The following is a 19,949-nucleotide window of genomic DNA, read 5'->3' as shown; positions in this document are numbered from 1 at the left end:
TACTCCTGGTTCATGCAGACCAGCCGAGTAAAAACACTTTGAAGTAAAATGGGAGATGGAAAATTAACAGCTGATCATTTTTTTGCTCAGCAGATGGCAGTGTGTAGCTCACTATCAGCCGCTCACATCAGGACTGTAAATGCAGTGAATCTGCTTTTTTAATCTTTAAGCGTGTTTCTTATGGTCTTACTAATAACACAGCCCTCCTAAACAGACAGAGCAATACCATCCCCGAGCTGCTCCTGCATGTTGGACAAATTACACCTGATGAAACCTTTCCATCCTCACTGTTTCTGTGCTACAGTACAGTGTTATAGCCAGGTCCTGACTCTTCTTGAGTCTGCAAACTCACATTCGAGACAAGAACACATGACAATTCACAGATGCTTGAACATAGCATCAAAGTGTCACATTGTGTTAATAATTTTAATTAATTTGAAACCAAAATTCTCACATATTCCTTCTGTAAAGTGACATCGTTTCAATGGATGTGCTGTAAAAGACATCTTAGCCTCCTCTGTCTAAAGACCAAGCAGATAATCAGCCACAAGTCAGGTCATCAAGGTAGTTTTGTTTTCTGCAGCTTTGTCTGTCTGCATGGAAAAAAAACCCACAACGGTCTAGCAGGGATCATCAAAGCATCACCTAACATTGTGTACTTGTACACAGACATCAGTATTATTTTACTCTGCTGAGTCAGACATGAATGAGCTGACTGTACCAGGATCAGAGTACAGACACTGTGTCATGTGAGTAGAGTAATATAGAACAATCCGATGAGCTGTCATTGACTGGTTTTTGGCGAACTGCCTGCTTGTTCTGGTATAATTGCTGGCACAGAAACACATGGTTACACATTCCTACAGTCCCTGAAGTGTTCCTAAGCAAGACACTGAGGTTCAGTGCAGTCACAGTTTAGTAAAGTACAACAGTATTCATGTCTGATACTGTCACAAATAAGTGAAAATAACATCTTATTGACATACACACATACAGCTTTTTCTTAGTTTTAGTTTAATACATATTTTTATTCTTATTGCTCATTATATCTTGCTTTTTGATCAGTTTGTAATCATATTGTTATTCTTGTTGCCTGCTCTTTAATTTTTAATTTGTCACAGTTTTACTTTGTATTTCCTAATTTGAAACACTTCATAATCATCGAACATATAATCCTTTCCAGTTGCTGACATTTAACAATTTTTGGGAAAGCAGGCTTTTTGACAGCTGCCACTGGTCCAGTGCTGTCCTGGTCCAAGACAGACCCTTGAAACAGCTCCACATTATGCTCCAACTTCCTGTTTCAACCCGACATACAGTACATGTCAAACTATGGAAGCAAACCCCATAGAAATTATTGTGAATTTTAGTTTCCCTGAAAAAGAGTTTCTGGTTAAACACCAACAAAATGCAGCACATACATTCACAGAACAATTTTCAAGATTACAGCAAGGATAAAAAGATATGAGGAACGGTCCATCAGGGGGTGTAGGGGTTCAGAGTCCACGATCTGGTCCACTGAGGCTCGTCGATCATGGAGACTGGCAGCGAGTGAGTACTGATGGGGCTGCAGATGGAACAGGGGGGAGACGGAGGGTACGTGTCGTCCTCCCATCGCAGGACTCGGTCCTTAGCTCTGCTGGGGCCGTTAGCAGTCTTTGAAGTGGGCCCGTTGGGGATTTGGGGTTTGGTTTTGGGCATCCTGCAGAGGTAGATGTCGTAATGGGCAAAAGGACCCTTGGAACCCTTGAACTTAGTCCTCTTGGAGAGGTGGAGCTCCAAGTCGATGGTCACCTTACAATACAGGAGCACAATTAATTAACAAAAAACATCCTGACACATGAACACCCATGACAGACAGAAACAGCGCTAACATGCTGATGGTTTACATCCATTTTGTGGACAACTGGAAGCTTTGACCTGATGATGGTGCTAGTGGAGAAGTAAAGGGATCACCAAAGCCATTACAGTCCATCCGGAGGGAAACATTAATGTGTGCACCGTATTTTGATCCAATCCATCTCGTATATGTTGAGATATTTTACTGATGGGTGAAAATTTAAACGTACAGGTGGATGGCGATGGAGGACAAGCGAGAGGATCGTTAGAATAGACAGACACTGGCCTTCACAGAACCACAGCGCTAGCATGGCTAAACGCAGCATAAGAACAGCACTTAGCAGTCAACAAGGTTGAGATACCACCTTAAAAAATACCACCTACAGTAACTCAAACTTCATCAACTATAGGTCTGAGAAAAACATCCCCGCCCACGCTCTTTGACTGACAGGTGCTAATTTTGAGGATGAACAGTGAAGAAACTTCATCGCAGCTAAAGGTGAAGCTCAAACAAAGACAACAATAGATCACTGACCACCACAGCAACAACAAAACAGGACTTTATTTAGTGACACATCATCATCATCATCATCATCATCATCAGTCTGTCTGAAGAGAGTAGCTGGGTCACATCACTCTCGGGCCTCTGAAGTCGCTGCCATCAAACTTCCCTGCTGCCAAAGCAGTCACTCGTTCACATGTAGTGCAGGACGGAGAGAGGCGGCGGGGGGCTGGGGGGGCTACTCTGCTTCAGACTGCTAATGTATTGCTACATTTCCATCAGAAAGAAGCCAAAGGGTCCTGTTCTGATCAGCAGCATTCCTCTGAGCCTCATTAGTAAACTAGACGGTGCCAGAACGATTCATTTAGTCTTCACCCCCCCCGCGCCTCGCTCCTCTTCCCTTTTGGTTTCAATCCCTCCTTTCAGGCGGCTTTGTAAGACACACTGTGTGCTTGCATGCGTGCATGCATGTAATTCTAAATTCACTGCAGTTTTCCGTGTGTGTGTCACTATGCGCTGTGTGTGCGTGTGTGTCTAGAAGTGCATGCGTGCACATTTTATGTTAATGTCAACATTGTCATATGTGTGCTTTTGTACACATGCATGTGTGACTTTGTGTGCCTCCATCACGCGCTACTATGTGTGTGTATCTGCACAGCCAATCACAACAGCCCCTTCAGGATCCTAACACCATCATTCCACCACATCGTCAGCCAATCACAGGCTTCTGATGAATCCCAAGTCCCTGCAGGTTTGACTTGGAAGAGCAGAGAGAGAAAAAAGAGAAAACCTTGACACGCCTTCGCCATGTTCTCTGTTACCAGTTCTTTCCTGAAGCCTCTTTTATACCCATAACACCATCCACACGCATCGTAGCCCCAGAGAGCGTTTTCCCTCCTTGAAGACCAGCAGTAACAAGTGCGTGGCTGCGTGATTTTGGATAAAATGAAAATAAGTCAGTATATCCACGTATAATTTTGAGGTTTTTGTATTACCATTTTATGCTACTTTCTACTTCTACTACCACACTACAATTGTCTGACATTTACAGTTACTTCACCTCCTCAGCTTAATATATACAAAAGATAATCAACTAAATGATGCTAATGTTATAGATTTAATAAAAAATGGTTCTCATGACCCCACTAAGAGAACACAATATAAATCTGATGACAAGTTAAATGGGACAGGAAAGAAGTAAAAACATCACATTTCTTGCTGTGAAATACCAAATATTTTTAACTTTTCTGGTGTCTGAGTTGACACATTCAACACGCGACCAAAGGTCAAAAATACAGACGACGCTGACACTCATAAAACACTTAAATTAGCTCAACAACATTAAATTGGTTCGTACATGTTACCACATCAGTAACAATAAACCAATAACATATACAGAACATTTTGCTGCTGATGCTGTTATACTTTAATATAAAGCTGCTATAACTGTATTTATCACCTTTAAATTGACATGATCAAACTGTTTGCAAAGAGTTTCTGCTTCAAACAGATACAAAGGCGTTAGCATTCATTTGGAGTCTCATGTCGGGCCGCCTGACAAATAATATTCAGTCTCCTTTCAGCTCAGTTTTGGTCTCCACCAACTCCTGAGGCTCTTTAACTGTGTTCATCAGCTGTCCTGAAGCTGGATTGAAGTGAGGGGAAGTGCACAGTCAGGTTATGTTTGGTTGGTTGGTGACTACTGACAAACAGTCACATGATCCATTGTTAATATAAAAATATTGATTCCAGTAAAATTCAGGAATTTTGCTTGCAAAGGTTTTTTTTAATGGATATTTCTACCTTAACTTAAGTGAAAGTTCTGCACTTAAAGATCATAATTTGATGTCTTTTTAAAAGTTTGACATCATCATTGACAGCTTGTCCCATAAATACAATGAAAAGTCTTCAGTATTGTTCACATTTACATCCTTTGCTGATATGAAGACTAGAAACTGAAATCTGACTCGAGTCACGATGAGGACAGTCCTCTGTGTGTGTGCATGTGTGTGTGTTACTGCAGACCTGTTAACTTGGGACAGATTGTCCAATTGGGAACAAAAGCTGTGTCCCCAGTAGAGATAAAGCTGATTTTTGTGTCTGTTCTGGTTCGGTTAGGTGAGGGTTAGGCAGGTAAGTTTCCAGGAAATGAATGTAAGTCTATGCAACGCTCCCCAAAGTGACCTAAGTCAACGTGTGTGTGTGTGTGTGTGTGTGTGTGTGTGTGTGTGTGTGTGTGTGTGTGTGTGTGTGTGTGTGTGTGTGTGTGTGTGTGTGTGTGTGTGTGTGTGTGTGTGTGTGTCTCCTGAGACTGAAACTGTAAGTGACAGCTGGACAGCTGTGTAGGAGAGGATTAGGGTCGCCTGAAGGGATCGCAGGGTTTAACGTGTAACCTAATGTGGAGTCCAGAGCAGTTTTAATGCTCTGATATGCTTCAGTTTATTACTAGATGACTGTAAATCTGCATAAGAGTCGCTTAATCTGCCTCGTCCGTCCGAACGGGCGTGAAGCCGGAGGAACCCGGAGGTCACTGGGTTTGGGTCTCGTCTGCTCAGACTGCATGGCAACGACGCCCTCTCTGTCTGAAGATGCGTGAAATCGCCGCCAGCAGCAGACGAGTGAAAGAGAGACGGCAGAGGAGAGGATGTGGTGGAAGTGTTCGTAAAGGTCACCGGACACGGAGGACACACACTCACAGGGGTTAATGCGTCCCCCTCCTGCTGTGATACATAGGGATCAACAGGCTGCTGCTTCACGCTGAGGGGTCAGGTGTGATGAAGCAGGCGTCCACGTCGTTGCTTAAAATGAGTTCCTTTAAACTCTAAGCTCCTCTTGTCATCTCTCACACCCTCAGGAGGACGTTTGATGGAATATTTTACAGCTCTGACCTTGACCTCGTTTTCCTGGAAAGCATTAAACATCCCATACAACACAACATTTCATTTACAGAGCATGCAGGTGCGCTACACTCAGGTGTCATCTTTGAGTGAGTGATTCACTGTGGAAGTGAAGTGTGTGCATGAGCTCGCACAATGCCACATGGACTTTTAGACAGTTGGTGTGGAGGAAATGGAGCTTTATCGTTCCCCATGTGCTGCTCCAGACTTTGGTGCGTGGTAGCTTCTTCCCAGGAGAAACATTTGGCGCTCAGTGAGTGATTTGTAAAAAATAAATAAATAAATAAAAGATCTTGTAGATCATCTTTTAGCAGCTTCGCTTTCCGGCTGATCGTCATGTATTCATAAGAACTTTCAGCGGCTGTGAAATGGTGAAAGTTGCTTTTTTTCTTCTGAATGAACACAAAAAGCTTCACTGTGTCACAGTGTTACTCTCAGAGAGATGACGGCACCTCCCCCACCCCACTGCACTCCTCGCTGTGGATGTAACACACACTTGCTGCCATGGCGTCCGCTGGTACCCCCGCGTCGCTCGTTTCAATTCAGAGGACCCTCCTTTATTCTGCGTGTGTGTCAGTGTGTTTGAGCATGTGCAGTCACATGTGACTGCATGTGCCAACTTCTACATGTGTGTGTGTGTGTGTGTGTGTGTGTGTGTGTGTGTGTGTGTGTGTGTGTGTGTGTGTGTGTGTGTGTGTGTGTGACACAGGCTGACAGGAATAAATGAGGGTGATAATCACAGTTGTTGCTGTTTTTGTTGCTCACCTACTGCTGTTTCCTATTCTGAATTTTTAAAAAGTCTTTTCTTTAACCTTATGAGCCCCCCCCCCTTTATTTATTTGAAGAAAGAGAAGTGCACCCAGACCTTCCCCCTTCCTCCACCCATCAGCACCCCTCCACCCTGGGAAGGGTCCCCCGCTGAAACGCTGTTTAACCCTTCGTTTTCTCAGCGGTCCAAAGCAGAAACCCGACAAAGGGCCGGCAGCACGGCGGCCTCATCTGAGACCCTTTCAGTGTGTTTATCACATCGTGTGTGTGTGTGTGTGTGTGTGTGTGTGTGTGTGTGTGTGTGTTGCTGTTGTACTTTCCTGGTGGGAACCAGTTTGAGTTTTATACGTAGGTTTTTTATATGTAGGTTAAAATATGAAAAAGAACAAAACTAAGGCATCTTTTAAGGAGGATGCATCATTTCATTGGACCTCACAGACCTGAAAGACTTGGACTTGAATTGCAGTTTACTTATGAAGACTTCTGTTTTGCACTTAGACTCTTGGCACTTGGCTTGAGACTCGAGTTGTGTGAGACTTGTCTTAGACTTGTCTCAAATCACCTCAGACCTGACTTGGACTGGACTCGAATAACTTGAGACATGTCAAACGGCTCGAAATGTGACTTGAATATGTCTTGAATGACTTGACAATCAACTTGAGACACATCTTGTAGAACCTGGGACTCATCAAGAGTGACTTGAGACTTCAAGTCGTCTAGAATGACTTGAAACTTGACTTGAAATAATCTAGAATTACTTCAGACCTCACTCGAGACAAGTTAAATGACTCAAGGCTTGACTTGGTTTTCAGTCACATGACTTGAAACTTGACTTGAATAGTCTACTGACATGAGACTCAACTTGAGACTTGTGTTAAATGACTTGAGACTCGATTGAAGGTTTGTCTCCAGTGACTTGAGATCTGACTCGACTTCAGACCTGAGACTTGACCTGGACTCGACCCAGAAGACTTAAAAACATCTCTGGTTTCAGTTCGGGTAAGACGCATGATGTCAGTCAGTGTCCTCACAAGTAAAGAAATATGAATGTGTGTGTGTGTGTGTGTGTGTGTGTGTGTGTGTGTGTGTGTGTGTGTGTCGCAGAAAGCGAGTGGCAGTGAGCATGGGAAGCTGACAGATGCTTTTTGTGTGTATGAATGTAAATGTGCATGTGTGTGCGCATGTGTGTTTGTGTGTGCGCTCTATTGTGCCAGTTCAGCATCCTGAATAACACACAACGTTTTATAGAGCAGCGCTGAAACATGTGTGGGAGGAGTGTGCGTGTGTGTGCGTGTGTGTGTGTGTGTGTGTGTGTGTGTGTTGGCATGTAAGGATGAATACGAGGAGTTCATTTCTACACTGTCAGTTCTGAGGTGGAGCTAATTCTTTTATATTCTGCTGTGTAGATCAGTCTACAGTCATACAACAAAATTTATCATTTGATTAGATTTTGTATTAATAATCTGAATCGGCAAAATAACGAGAGCTGTCTGATAAATGAAGGGCAGTGAAAAGTACAATATTAGCCACTGAAATGTGGTGAAGTGGGAGTATAAAGTCTGATTTTAAAGTCTCAGGTGGACAGACACTTTCTCTACACGTCCACTTGACAATTCGACGTCTGTAAATTTAGACTGAATTTAATGAATCACGTCAGTTTATTCAGTTTAAAAAAGCTGTAATATGATCAGAAAACTCATTCTGTATTTTTTCGCCACTTTACGCATTACGAGTGCGTGTGTGTGTGTGTGTGTGTGCTGTTAATACCGTTTCTGTCTGCAGGAGATGTTTATTTTTCACTGCTCATATGTTGGACGTGCATCGGTAGGTGTTCTTCATTTGCATGTGTGTGTAAGTGCGTCCAGCTGGAAGCAGGGAGGCGTCTCTGGAGGCAGGAAGCATGCAGAAGCAGCAGACTGGTACGTGGTGTTGGACTCATGCTTTATGCTGTGGAGACATTTTCGAGCAGGAGAGCAGCTGTCCACTCTGGAGACGCTGAATCTCACATCATCGACCTCCTGACTTTACACTTCGTACACGGCTCTGGTTTAAACCTCCTGCTTGTAAAGGCGGTGAAGAAGCTTACATTTCAAGTCTGTATGTTTATATCTGTAGGAGCTTTAGTGGTTCTGAACCTCCCAGTTATTCAGTGCTAAAACACTACCTGCCACTTCAGTTATTTTGATAAGGAATTTGCCACCTCTTGGCAGAAATAACGACTCAGGGACCTTCTCCAAGAGAGGCCCTCCTGTTCAGCAAATGAAGCAGGATCGTCCCTCATCATGTCAGCTGATGATGCTTTAATGATGCACATTCCTCAGCTAGCTTTTACATTAAACCAGCGTAGCCGCTACACAGCGAGCCTGGAGTTCAGGGGTCTCAAGGCATGAGCTGGTAATCTACCCTCGTAACTCACCAAAGATGAGATTGGTTTGCATCTTGACATAATGGATAAACTGCGATCCTTTGGACGATGGGTCAAGTTAGATGATCTCTTGCACTTCATCCGCAGATTGAGGTGACTGCGATGAGGTTGATATGGTTTAGCTGTTATCATATAAACTTAGATTGGCATCTCGGTCATGTGATAACTGAGCATCTCCATGACAACTGAGCCAACTCCATCCACCGATAAAGGCTGTGGCCAAAAGCTGCGAGAAGCCGAACAAGTGGATCTTGTGCGGTAGTCAAGGTCATGAATGAACGTCAAGCTCAGATAAAAGTAAGCTAAAAGTGAGATTTGTTAATGTTTACTTCACCATGTCCAAACCTGTGTGTGTGTGCGTGTGTGTAAGCAGGGAAGCGCACTGATGACAAGGATCTAACAAGCTGCGTTCAAAGCCATGCAGAGTGTTGGAGTTAACGGGGAAAAGAGGGGAGACGACGCTGAGGAAAACACAGGATCCACCAGAGATCATGTTAAAAAGGTTTATTTCAACAACTGTCTGAATCTTGTTTGTTTATTCTCTGTTCCAAGTCCCAAAAAAGTACAAAAAAAACAAAAAAACAAGTACATCAAAGGATTAGAAATCACATCAATGAAAACCAAGACACATTGTGTTGCTTCTTTTTAAATCAATCCAAGCAATTTTTTTCCAATATTTATACATACTCACTGGATTAGTCAGACAAACATCGAAACCTCTCAGTAGCTTTATCTTAATTTTTTTTTTTTACAATGACGTTTTACGTACGTTTTAAACTTCTGTATGATTTCTTTCTTTTTACAAAATACACCAATGCAGGCAGGGGAAGGTGTGTGCGTGTGTGTGTGTGTGCGTGTGTGTATACATATAACCGTGTTCATGTTTTCATCTTTTCACTGTATGTGTATGCTTCTTATGTGTGTGTGTTTGTGTGTGTGCAGGTAAGAGAGATAAGGGAAGTCGAGTGACAGCAACAAGGGGGGCGGGGCTGCGAAACAGGGCGTGAGTGGACGTAAGGGGAGGGGGGGTTGCAAGGCGGCGGCAGGGTGAGGCTGGGTGGAGGGTTACTCTCAGCTGGGGCAGTGGCGGTGGCGGTGTACGTTTTTTTGCAGCGGCCCGGGCCGCTCGGTGGCAGTGTTGCCGTGTCGGAGACGGTTGCAGACTGGGTTGGCTGGTACGTTGGCAGGCTGGTTGGTTGGTTGGTTGGTTGGTTGACCGGTTAGGCGCGCTCGGCAGCGGACGGAGGGGGGACGGGGAGGGATTTGGGGCCTCCCGTTGCCGGCGCACCTTGTCGTTTTGGGTGTCATGTTGTCAGGTTGCTGGGTGGTTTTGTTTCTGTTTTGTTTTCACATCATGTTGTTCTGCAGTGAGTTTACCTCCGAGGAGTTCTCCTCGCCCAGGACCTTGTGGTTCTCGTGTTTGGGGGTCAGAGAGTTGTGGATGTTGAGGGAGTCGTCCTCCTTGGTGGGGGCCTTCACCGGGTCCTCCAGCTTGTTCTGGGAATTAGGATCATCCTACCCAGGGAGGGGTGGAGGTGGAGGGGTGGGGGCAGAACGTACAGTTAGAACCACAACAAGATCCAAGTTCACTTTGTTTCAACTTTGAGCCTGCTATGAAAACCTTTCTGAATTCTTTCAAAGCCTTTCTGGCAAATTCAACCCATCAGAACTGGACTTCCTCAAAAACTATGTTGATTTTAGAAGAAACGCAGCCTTTCGTCCCACAGAAGTACGTCCATATTGGACAATTCTGCACAATTTACGTCCAATGCCAACATCCAGCACCATTTCAGGAAGTAGTCTGTACCAGACATGATGCGATTGGAGGTGCGGAGTCTGACTTCCATGCAGAACAACAAAGTTAGCACGTTTCTCTGACCTTCACTCAAACTGAACCTTAACCACTGATTACTCTTCTACCAAAGTTGGGATGTGCACATATTTTAGGAAGTAAGTTTATAAAAAACACCAGCTAAAAAAATCCTTGTCATTGAACGTAATCTAATCTTGCAGAATCGCCCAACATCGAAGTTCTTGTCTGGGTTGAATGAAATGAACTGCGGCTCAAAATGTTTTTGAAGAATCCCAGAACTTTGGATTTTTCATGCACTCCAGCATTTTTTCATGTTCCATCTTAATGCTTTAAAGAACCACACCAGTGTGTTTCAGCTCCCGAACTACAAATCTTTACATTTTGTCGGACCTTCTCTGAACATTTTCTGGTTCTATTACTCCTGTTACTCCAGGTAGCCATTGACTTCCATTCATTTCTGTACAGCAGACTCTTGAAACTTGTTTGACTTGTGTAATCCATCACAGCAAAGATAAAGGCCCTTTTCCCAGAAGATGTGAGAAAAGCACAGGTCTCACTAACGAAATGAATAATGTCTGAATTCCATTTAGCTGCTTCAGTTTCAGGGTCCTTGTTTTGTTCACGTTGGCTCACGCTGACACGGCTTACGGGGACACTTGAAGAGAGAACAGAGCCATTGTTAATGATATCAGGGACGCCTGATTCTTTTTCTTGTAAAAAATGGCAAAAATGTACGTAGACTTTGCTGTGATGGGTTACACAACTCAAGTACACTTCCTGAGTGAGCTGATAGATTTTCAGTTTGTGCAGATATGAATGGAAACCAATGGATTCCTGAAATACAGTAAACTTTCTGGACCACAGCAGCACTGTTGGTGATGTCAAGTATGTTTGATTAGTAGTAAAAAAGCTATAACCTGTGAAAGGAAGCACTGGTATGATGCTTTAGAGGCTGCCGAAATGCAGCAAAATACCAAAAAATATTTGGCAAAATCAAATTGTTTTGTTACTTCAAGCAAAAACAGCTTCGGGAGCAGCCGTTTCAGAGGTTTAGAGGCTCCACTGTCTGATCATCGTCATGCTCGGCTGGCATGTTGCGTTTGGTCGAGGAGACGGCGAGGTGAGATGCATGAGCGACACCCCCACCCCCCCTTTCAGGCAGCCCGGGAAGAACATGCACATCCACATGCAAGAGCCTTACAGTACGCCCCCATGTTCAGTGATCGCTCATGCACGACGCCTCGTCTCCTCCTGCTTCACCTCCTCCTTCCACTCACTGGCCCCGAAACAAAAAGACAAACTCTCCACCCTGGCCTTTCATCTGTGGGTACCACCGTCATACATGCCCAAGCAGTCGCTGGAGGGGGTAAAACAACAGCGTGTTTTAAAAAGCCTCAATTCAATTCATCTGAATTTAATTAAGGTCAGGGGGGACAAATTGATTGCGGAGTCCGTTTTAGCTCTGTTTTTCCAGCCTCTTATCCCCATTAATATTGCATGGCATCATCGACCCTGCTGCGCTCAGGCATCCTGGGGCGTCCGTCTGCGCCTCTTCGCCACACACACACACACAGACAGGCGCATACACACTCTTGCAGACAAACACACAAGTAGAGTATGGTGAGATAGACACATTCACACACACACACACACACACACATCAAATTCCAGACCCGGAGGCCTGTGCCATTAACAAACACACCCTAATTGAATGTTTGCATTTGGATTCAATGGCACTTTTAGAAAGGAAGAGCAGTGAGAGCATTTACCCGCTGGCTGTTGGCCTAGATAGTAACTTCAGGCAGGACGTGTGGATACGTCACTTCCATGGTTACAGGATAGGGGCCCTCTGTCCTCCCGTCAGCGTGAAACTGGAAAATGTTTTTGTTTGTTGGATTTCATTGTTGTGCATGGGTGGAGGGGGGGGCGGGCAGCGGGTGGGAGGCACAGAGTCACTTTAGAGTGGGTGTCATTTTGGGGGGAGTGGGAACAGAGATAAACAGGGTTCTGATGATGATGATGATGGAGGCACGTGGACAGTTCCTAATGTCCTTTTTGTGTTTTAGTGGGCTGGTGCGGGTGGGTTTTAGGTGTGGTTGGAGGAGCTACAGGAGCTATTTTAGAGTGCAGAGACGCAGAAGAAGCTTTTGGAAAAACCCTTCAAACATATTAATCTACTTAAAGTCGCAGTATGTAGATTTTTTATGTGATTAAAGCATCCTTCAAGTAACTGTGAGGGCGTACGTTTTACTTTGTAAAAAATGAGACAACCATGTTGTTGAAATTTGTTTTTTTGTTGTTTTTCGAGCCACATTAGCAGTGCGGCTAATTCACCATCAGGTGAAAATTCAGCTTTATCTAATATTTTGATTCATGGTGAAATATCTGTTAAACTAATGGCACTCCTAACAATCTCAGCTGTACTTTGTCTTTAAAGCTAATAGGCTAAATATTTCATTTGCAAGCATGTTAGCATGCTAATGTTTGAATACATGCAATTAGCCTCACAGCTGGCTGAGCGTACTGGAGACTCTTACGCCTGGTGTGTTTGTGTCCACTCCATATGCATGTCTGTGTTTGTGTGGTGTGCAGAGGAAATGGAAGACGACTGACCATTTTTAAGAGGACTCGTGGCTGTTTGATTGGCACAGCCTCATGACTTGAAGCGAGACGTGCAGTTTACACAGGGACGCATCGTTATGAATCACTCCATCAATTAACAACTGGACGTGACGTGTTTGAAGAATAGTTGATTTATATGAGTTCTATCATTGAAATGATGCAAAGTCTGGGTCTCACTTGTCTTAAAAGTTTAAAATTCATCTCACATTTTCATAGAAACTTTGCTGTCTCTCCTCTGAATACTCTTGAAGGTTGAGTTTCTTCTGGTGCAAAGAGAGTGACGTCCTTTAAATAACTTGGGAAATCTGCAGCAGTAGCCGCAGTGCTGCTAACAGGCTAACTGCCTACAAACAAAACCAGTTCAAAGAGAAATATGACATAGTACCGCTCACATCACAGAACCTGGTTGCTCTAATGTTTGTGATGATTAACGTGTTCCAATTACAGGCACAATTTACTCATTTTGAAATGCACAATATTACCCCCCGTCGGCAGCATTTAGACTTTGAATCAGCTCTCATCGCAACTGAACTGACCCCAGTCGATGAAAATGAAATTGTCTGAGAAGCTGCGGCCTGGTCAATTCATTTTCTGTGTTGGATTTGTTTAGTATTGACAGACTACAAAACAATTCCAGTCACCGTTTTCTGCAGAGGAAACAGTGTGGCTGAACTCTGCTGAATTACTGTGGAGGGAAGATTGAGGACAAGAGAGTTCAATTTGCCACAGTGAATGAAGCCCAAAGCCTTCTATTACTGCAGGGAAACATAAGTGCTTTTTGTGTTATTGTGCAGAAATGACTGCCGTGTGTGCGTGTGTGTGCACGCGTGCGCTGGCTGTACGCAAAATGTCTGTGTGCATGTGGTTTTTTTACATGACTGTCTATTTCTGTGTTTGTGTATGATTCAGTTTCTCTGTAAATTCAATTTTCTCTCCACAAACTGTGCAAACAGGTCGTCTGTGCAAGACGCTTATTATGACCATATTCATGTTCATTGTTAGGTGGTGACCTTGGGTAGCTGTAGTAATTATGAGGGGAGCAAAGGAAGACGTCAGGTGGCGTAGAATCAGGTCCACGTGGAGGAGGTGGACAAACAGTGGACTTTCACCCAGGAGGCTGCTGCTAATGTCCCATGTGAAACCAGTCAGTGTTAACTTGTGTAACACATAACACGTAATACATAACATAAGTTAACTTACGTATGTAACTTAATAAGTACCTATTTTAAGACAAACCACCATCTTTACCTAATGCAATAAAGTAGTTTTAAAATAACTACGACCGTTTCCTAATGTTACATAAGGGTTACTGGATGTAACTCCAGTTCTATGCGCACCTGTTGCTGGTGCTCTTCAATGATCACATACACTGTGACTGGCAGACGAGCTGTTCTGCCGTCTTGGTATGAGGACATGTTGGCTGCTGCGGTTTTCTTGTGTCAGTCATTACCTCAGTGTGTGTGTGTGTGTGTGTGTGTGTGTGTGTGTGTGTGTAGGTAAGGTAGCACGTCATCTGTCTCGACATGTGACAAGGTCCCCACAAGGTCAACAGTTTGCTGCTGCAGGACCGATGCAGTTTTTACGTATGTTTACGACTGGGTTTGGATTTTATTTCCAGGCTCTGCAGTTTAAGATGTTGGGGGGCAATTTCACACAGTTTTCATGCTTTTATCAAGCAGCTCATTGAACAAAACTACACAAATCAATTCCAGGTCCAAGACCTGTACGCAGACTTTTACAGTTCGCCTTTAAGACAGACTTTAAAGAATCTGACCATATCTTTTAATGTGATGTATGTAGGAAGATTTTTAATATATTTACTAAATATCAGCTAAAACGTGTTGGTAAACCTGATTTGATGTGATTAAAAATAATGAGTTAAATTAGTCTATTCAGTTCTAATGGGGACATTAAGTACATGGATCTGTCTCTCGTCATGGCTTTATGATATTTCTTCTTTATTTGGTGAGGGGGTAAGACTCGGTCCACTGAGAGCTGAGAAAGGGTGATTGACAGGGCCACAGTAACAATGAGAGAGCTGTTTGGGAAGGTGAGAGAGGGGGGCGGGACTATCTGACATTCGGGATTTGGTCTTACCTCACAGTCGGACTCCTCTTTGGTCTTACACTCCCAGGTGTATCTGCTCATGGTTTTCTGAGGGGAGGGGGATGGGGCAAAGGGTTATACTCCTCAAAACCATACAAGGCATCCTCAGAGAAAGACAGGTAGAGACGGACAGAGAGACGGAGAGACTGATCGAAGAGGACAGAAAGAGAGAAGGTGAGTGGGAGATCAGAGACGATAAAGAGATGAAGTAGCGAGAAAGATGGAGAGAGAAAGAGGAGGCAGACAGGAAAAGATAGAATCAGACAGATAAAATAGACAGAGGGAGACTGAGCGTTGGAGACAGAGACCAATAGTCGGAGTACCTAGACTTCCTTTCAGACGACAGCTGATATTCCCAGCCGGCTACAGTATCTCTGAGGTAGAAACCGACTGTTCAAACAGACTCTCGGCTGCTGTCTGGCCATTGTTCCGTGTTACCACAGTAAATGCAGGTTTGGATATTCCTGGTGAGCTTCTCCACCATTGTGAGATTGGGATATTAGTTTGGAAGGGAACTGGGGTTATTCGCTTCATTAGTGGGTGTATTTGGGGGAAAACTGGTGAGTTGGTATGGTTTTTGGATTGGGGAAGCCTATTGTATATGTCCAAGTGAGTTTCCCATGAAGCTGGAACATGTGTTAGAAAATAAACCTGGGCTGAATAGTATTTGGAGATCTGTTCTGTTTGTTTTTGGGTAAATGGATGAACAGGAGGGCAGAGCGAACCACATCTGGACCATGAGGATATGCAAAGAAAGGCTGCCAGTTTATCACTAGGGTTGGGGTTCAATACTGTTGTATTGAATCTGAATCTAGAATCCAATCCGCTCAGCAAATCCTTTCAAACCCACAAGCTATCTGGGTTTAGCTCTCAACATTTGTACATAGCTAAAGTTATAAATATCAAAAACTCAAAGATTCCGTTGATCTTTAATCAACTTTTGCTGGCTTAGAAGAAACACTTCGTATCAATAAACTCACTTTTCCACACAATTTCTCACAGGTTTCTTGCTCCAGATGTCCAGAATGAGCTCTATAAGGACTGAAATATTAGCAAAACTGCGATATTCAGATGAATGAAATTGACGTGTAGCAATGAGTTCAATTGTTTGACAAGAGGAGCTTTGTCTATCTCAGTGGCCTAAAAATGAGAATCCAGCTATACAAAAGTTTTGCTTATTACGTTTGTTAAATACAAAAGAGTAAGAGGAGCTAAAAGACTTGACTTTTTAGCCTCACATTTAAGTGAACTTGTGGATTTTGTAAACCTGAAACCAGATCCAGAATTGAAACCCAACCTTGTTCTTATTTAAAGGTACCCTGTGCAGTTTTTGTGTAAACAAAGTTACGTCCACATCATCCTTGATTCGTAACCAACATGTTGAGTACATTTCCTTTATAAAACATTTGCAAGCAGATTTAAATTAAGATTTTTGAAACCTTCATTGTTTACATCCATGTTTGCTAGCTTGCAGCTAGCTCGTCTTCTTCCCTGCCTTTTCTGACACATTGCTTCATGTCTTGGCACATTACTGCCACCAACTGTCAATCAGCGGAACAGCATGAAACTGAATGCAGACATGTGCCCACCTGTGCAGTGGCAAATACTTCACAGGGTACCTTTAAGTGCGCTAAAACAAACCAGTTACAGCATTTACAAATACTATTCAGTCCAGTGGATGAGAGGGGCTTTTGGGGTCTGTGATGGGTGGTGTTGAGTTAGGAAATTTTAGAGATGTTATTAGGAGGTGATGATGGATATTTTTTATTACTCCTTGGACTTCTGGTCCGTGGGGGCAGTGGAAATGGTTTTTGGTTGTGGTTAAAAAGGAGACACTTGTTTCTAAAGGAATGAGATTTCTATAACTGTTGAGCTAGCAAGAAAGAAACGTGAATTACATAGAAATGTCTATTTGCTGTAGCTTTACAGCTGAACTACTGATGGAGTTGTTAGAGGGTGGTACCACATCCTTAAAACAAAAGAACAAAACAAATTCTACCTCCGTTGTAGCACTAGAACTACCCATGCTGCTACAACGATAGCATTGCTGCGACTAGCTACCCATGCTTCAGTTAGTGAGGCACCTGTCGGCTCTCTGCCGCCACCCGCAGGCAGCCGTGAGGCGTTGCATCTCAGATGTTTATCCTGATAACCCCGAACATGTCACCCGAATGTCCCACACCGTTAGCTTACCTGTTTGTGCTGTCAATCCTTCCCCTTCCTCCCCCCAAGAAAACCATGATAAACCATCGTAACAGTCCCTCCCGCAGCCCCACCCACATTCAGGATAAACAAGCAGACATTTTGTTAAAGATCTGTAAACAGATAGCGAAGCAGAGCTGCAGCGGCTGACATGGCCACCGGGTGGCGCATGTTAGCGACAGCGCAGGAAAGCCATGACATATCGATGCAAGAGGTGATCAGAGAGAGAGCAGGTTTGAAAGCGACGGGGTGGGCAGTGGCCGCAGTGAAGGATTGTGGGAGTTTTCTCTTAAAGTCAGGGTGGCTTGCTAGTTAGCTACACTGCGAGGACAGACCATAGTGTCAGAGGGGATAAAATCAACCAGCGTGATGTTGTGTGATGGTCCTAAAATAACTAGTTATAGCATCCTGATCTTAAAATGATTTAAAAAAAAACGTCTCTACAGCAGATCCACAGTCCTAGAAGTTACTTTTCATCATCTCTTGAATGTCTGTGGGTGCGTGTGGGTGAGTTGCCGTCACCTTTAAAATAGGATCAATAAGCAATAAACCAGGGGAATTAAATCAATAAACAGGATGAACCTATGAGACCTGACAGCCTTCGTGTTGCCATGCAACACACTGCAGGGGCTCGGCTGCTGTAGCAGACTCGTCGCTTCGAGTTCATACTCACCCTCCAGCTTTTTGTCAGGTGGAGCGCGAAAGGTTGAACGATTTTTACCTTTATTTCTTTTTATCCCTCGTCTCTCCACAGGTAGATACACCTGTGCTCTTCTCCATTTAAAAGCAGCAGGTTCATTACCCTCAACCACTGATAAGTGTTCATGTGCGCATCCAGCTCTTTGTGTGCGTGTGGTATGTGTGCACGTCAGGACCAGACCAGCCTATCAAGTGTTTATATAAAACATTTCTGCCGACCACGTTCAGATGTATTCTGTATGATTCCAGGTAGCCGTTCCCATTCATTCCTGTCTGAAAATCAACTATCAGCCCTTTAACAGACTGAATCGATAAGTCTGCGCTGCACTACGTCAGAGCAGGAAGGGAGATTCGACAAGAATTCATGCAGACTTTAGTCGAATAATTGATCAAAATGGGTCAAATATTAACTCGTTCCAGCTCCTCACATGTGAGGATTTGCTTTATTTAAATCACTGTAAACTCGATATCTTTTGTTTGGATCATAATGGGCATTTTGTGCTAAAATAAAATGAACAGATTCGTTAACATGGAAAATAATGGTTAGTAACAGCTGAAGCAACCTTCAAAAGTCTGAAAGGTCTGAAGGAAATGAATGGAAACCAATGGCTACCATATGACATATATATGTATATGTATATATGTTTTCTTTTATTGATACATGAAAATATATAAAGATCTATGGATTGAAAAGTTCTTAATAACCTTCAATCTGCTGTCTGTGTAGAACATGAAAACTTTCTGTTTGAATCCTGCACTTTTCTTTCTCGTCCCCTTCCGTTCGTTCTTCCCTCGCCACAAGAGAAAACGCCCGCCATCCTTCCTCGCACTTCTACCCCGCCCATCTCCCTCCTCAGTGTTGCACACCTCGGAGAATACTCATGCCCATGCATTAGGGGGGAGGCGGGGGAGGTCAAGGGGCCCGGGCAGGGTTTGCAGGGGAGATGCAGAAAAAGGGGTGAGAGAGAGAGAGGCGAGAACCACGTTACCTGACAGATAATGTTATCATAGTAAGCCAATGCACGGGCATGAGGGACGTTAGGAGGGGTGTCGCACAGTTTCCTTACATTTGGGTGGGAGCCCTCAGCGATGGTGGACAGCGAGAAATTATCATTGTGCTGCTCCGATGTAGGCCGGTACTTACTGCTGGGTGTCGGGAGGTGGAGAGGGAGGAGGGGGGGAGGGGAGGTGGAATGGAAGATGAGTGAAAGGTGGAGGAAAATAAATATGGTCCGAGAGGAAAGAAAAGGAGAGAAGGATTTGGAGAAAGTGGTGGATGGAGGTGGGAGGAGAAAATGTAAAGACGGAAAGTAAAGGGGTGAAGAGAGTGAAAAGGGGGGTTTGGGGGTTCAGATGATGAAAAGGAGTTTTTTAAAGATAAGAGGAAAAGGCAGTTTGAGGATCAGAAAAGAGTCCAGGAGGAGGAGGAGGAAGAAGGAGGATGAGATGGAGGTGCAGACGACGATCCACAGGGTGAAAGAAGGCGAAAAGACATTTGAGCAAATCCAGAGAGGAGAGAAATGAGGAGACGAATGGAGAGACGGTGAAAGAACAAAGGAATGGAACAAAAGGGGCAAGAAAAGGGACAAATTTAGGAAAGACATTAAGTTTTTTTTAAGAGAAGACAGACAGAAGGGGTTGTCAGAGGAGTAAAAGGAGGGGGGAGAAAAAAAGCAAGAAAGCAGCATTAGTTCGACAGCAGGTTCACGTCTTCTGTTTGTCAAAGGCAAACAGAAAAAAACACACACAAACATTTTATCTGTGATGCAACAAACTGAGAAGCAAATGAAATCTGATTCAGGCGAACCGCTAAACTTTGACTCACATCTGACCCGCTGATGTTTTTCTGGGACTAACCAGCGGCGACAATTTAGATGAGCGATGACGTTTATGTAAATAATCCTCTTTATGTTCATTATAGATTGTTGTAAACAAACTAACCACATGCTTTTCTCTCTAATCTCTGTGTGGAGAGAGTGTACGGCGCTAATTCTCCCTCAAAACAAAGAAAATGAGACCTTACAAAAGTCTAACATAGACTAAGAAACATCTGTCTAGATGCAAAAACGCCATTTG

The 19,949-nt window shown here is 43.8% G+C and overlaps 1 protein-coding gene across 8 annotated transcripts in view; it reads right to left on the bottom strand.

The window, feature by feature from the left end:
* Positions 1-8,920: 8,920 nt before the first annotated feature.
* cspg5a (chondroitin sulfate proteoglycan 5a) overlaps positions 8,921-19,949 on the bottom strand; it is a 53,310-nt gene continuing 42,281 nt past the window's right edge. Inside the window, exons 4-7 of one of the 8 annotated variants that reach the window (XM_070965780.1) lie at positions 18,941-19,016; positions 14,964-15,020; positions 12,014-12,115; positions 8,921-9,946 (exon numbers count right to left, since the gene is read on the bottom strand). In XM_070965780.1, coding sequence (XP_070821881.1) covers positions 12,029-12,115; positions 14,964-15,020; positions 18,941-19,016 — 220 coding nt within the window. In that variant the 3' untranslated portion in view covers positions 8,921-9,946; positions 12,014-12,028. Of the gene's footprint in view, positions 9,947-12,013; positions 12,116-14,963; positions 15,021-18,862; positions 19,020-19,949 lie in introns of all 8 variants that reach the window. The other 7 variants (XM_070965779.1, XM_070965774.1, XM_070965776.1 and 4 more) reach the window with 7 other exon arrangements.

This window comes from Chaetodon trifascialis, chromosome 7, assembly GCF_039877785.1.
Source record: "Chaetodon trifascialis isolate fChaTrf1 chromosome 7, fChaTrf1.hap1, whole genome shotgun sequence".
Classification (NCBI taxonomy): Eukaryota; Metazoa; Chordata; class Actinopteri; order Chaetodontiformes; family Chaetodontidae; genus Chaetodon; species Chaetodon trifascialis.
This window is presented reverse-complemented; position numbering and strand designations above follow the sequence as displayed.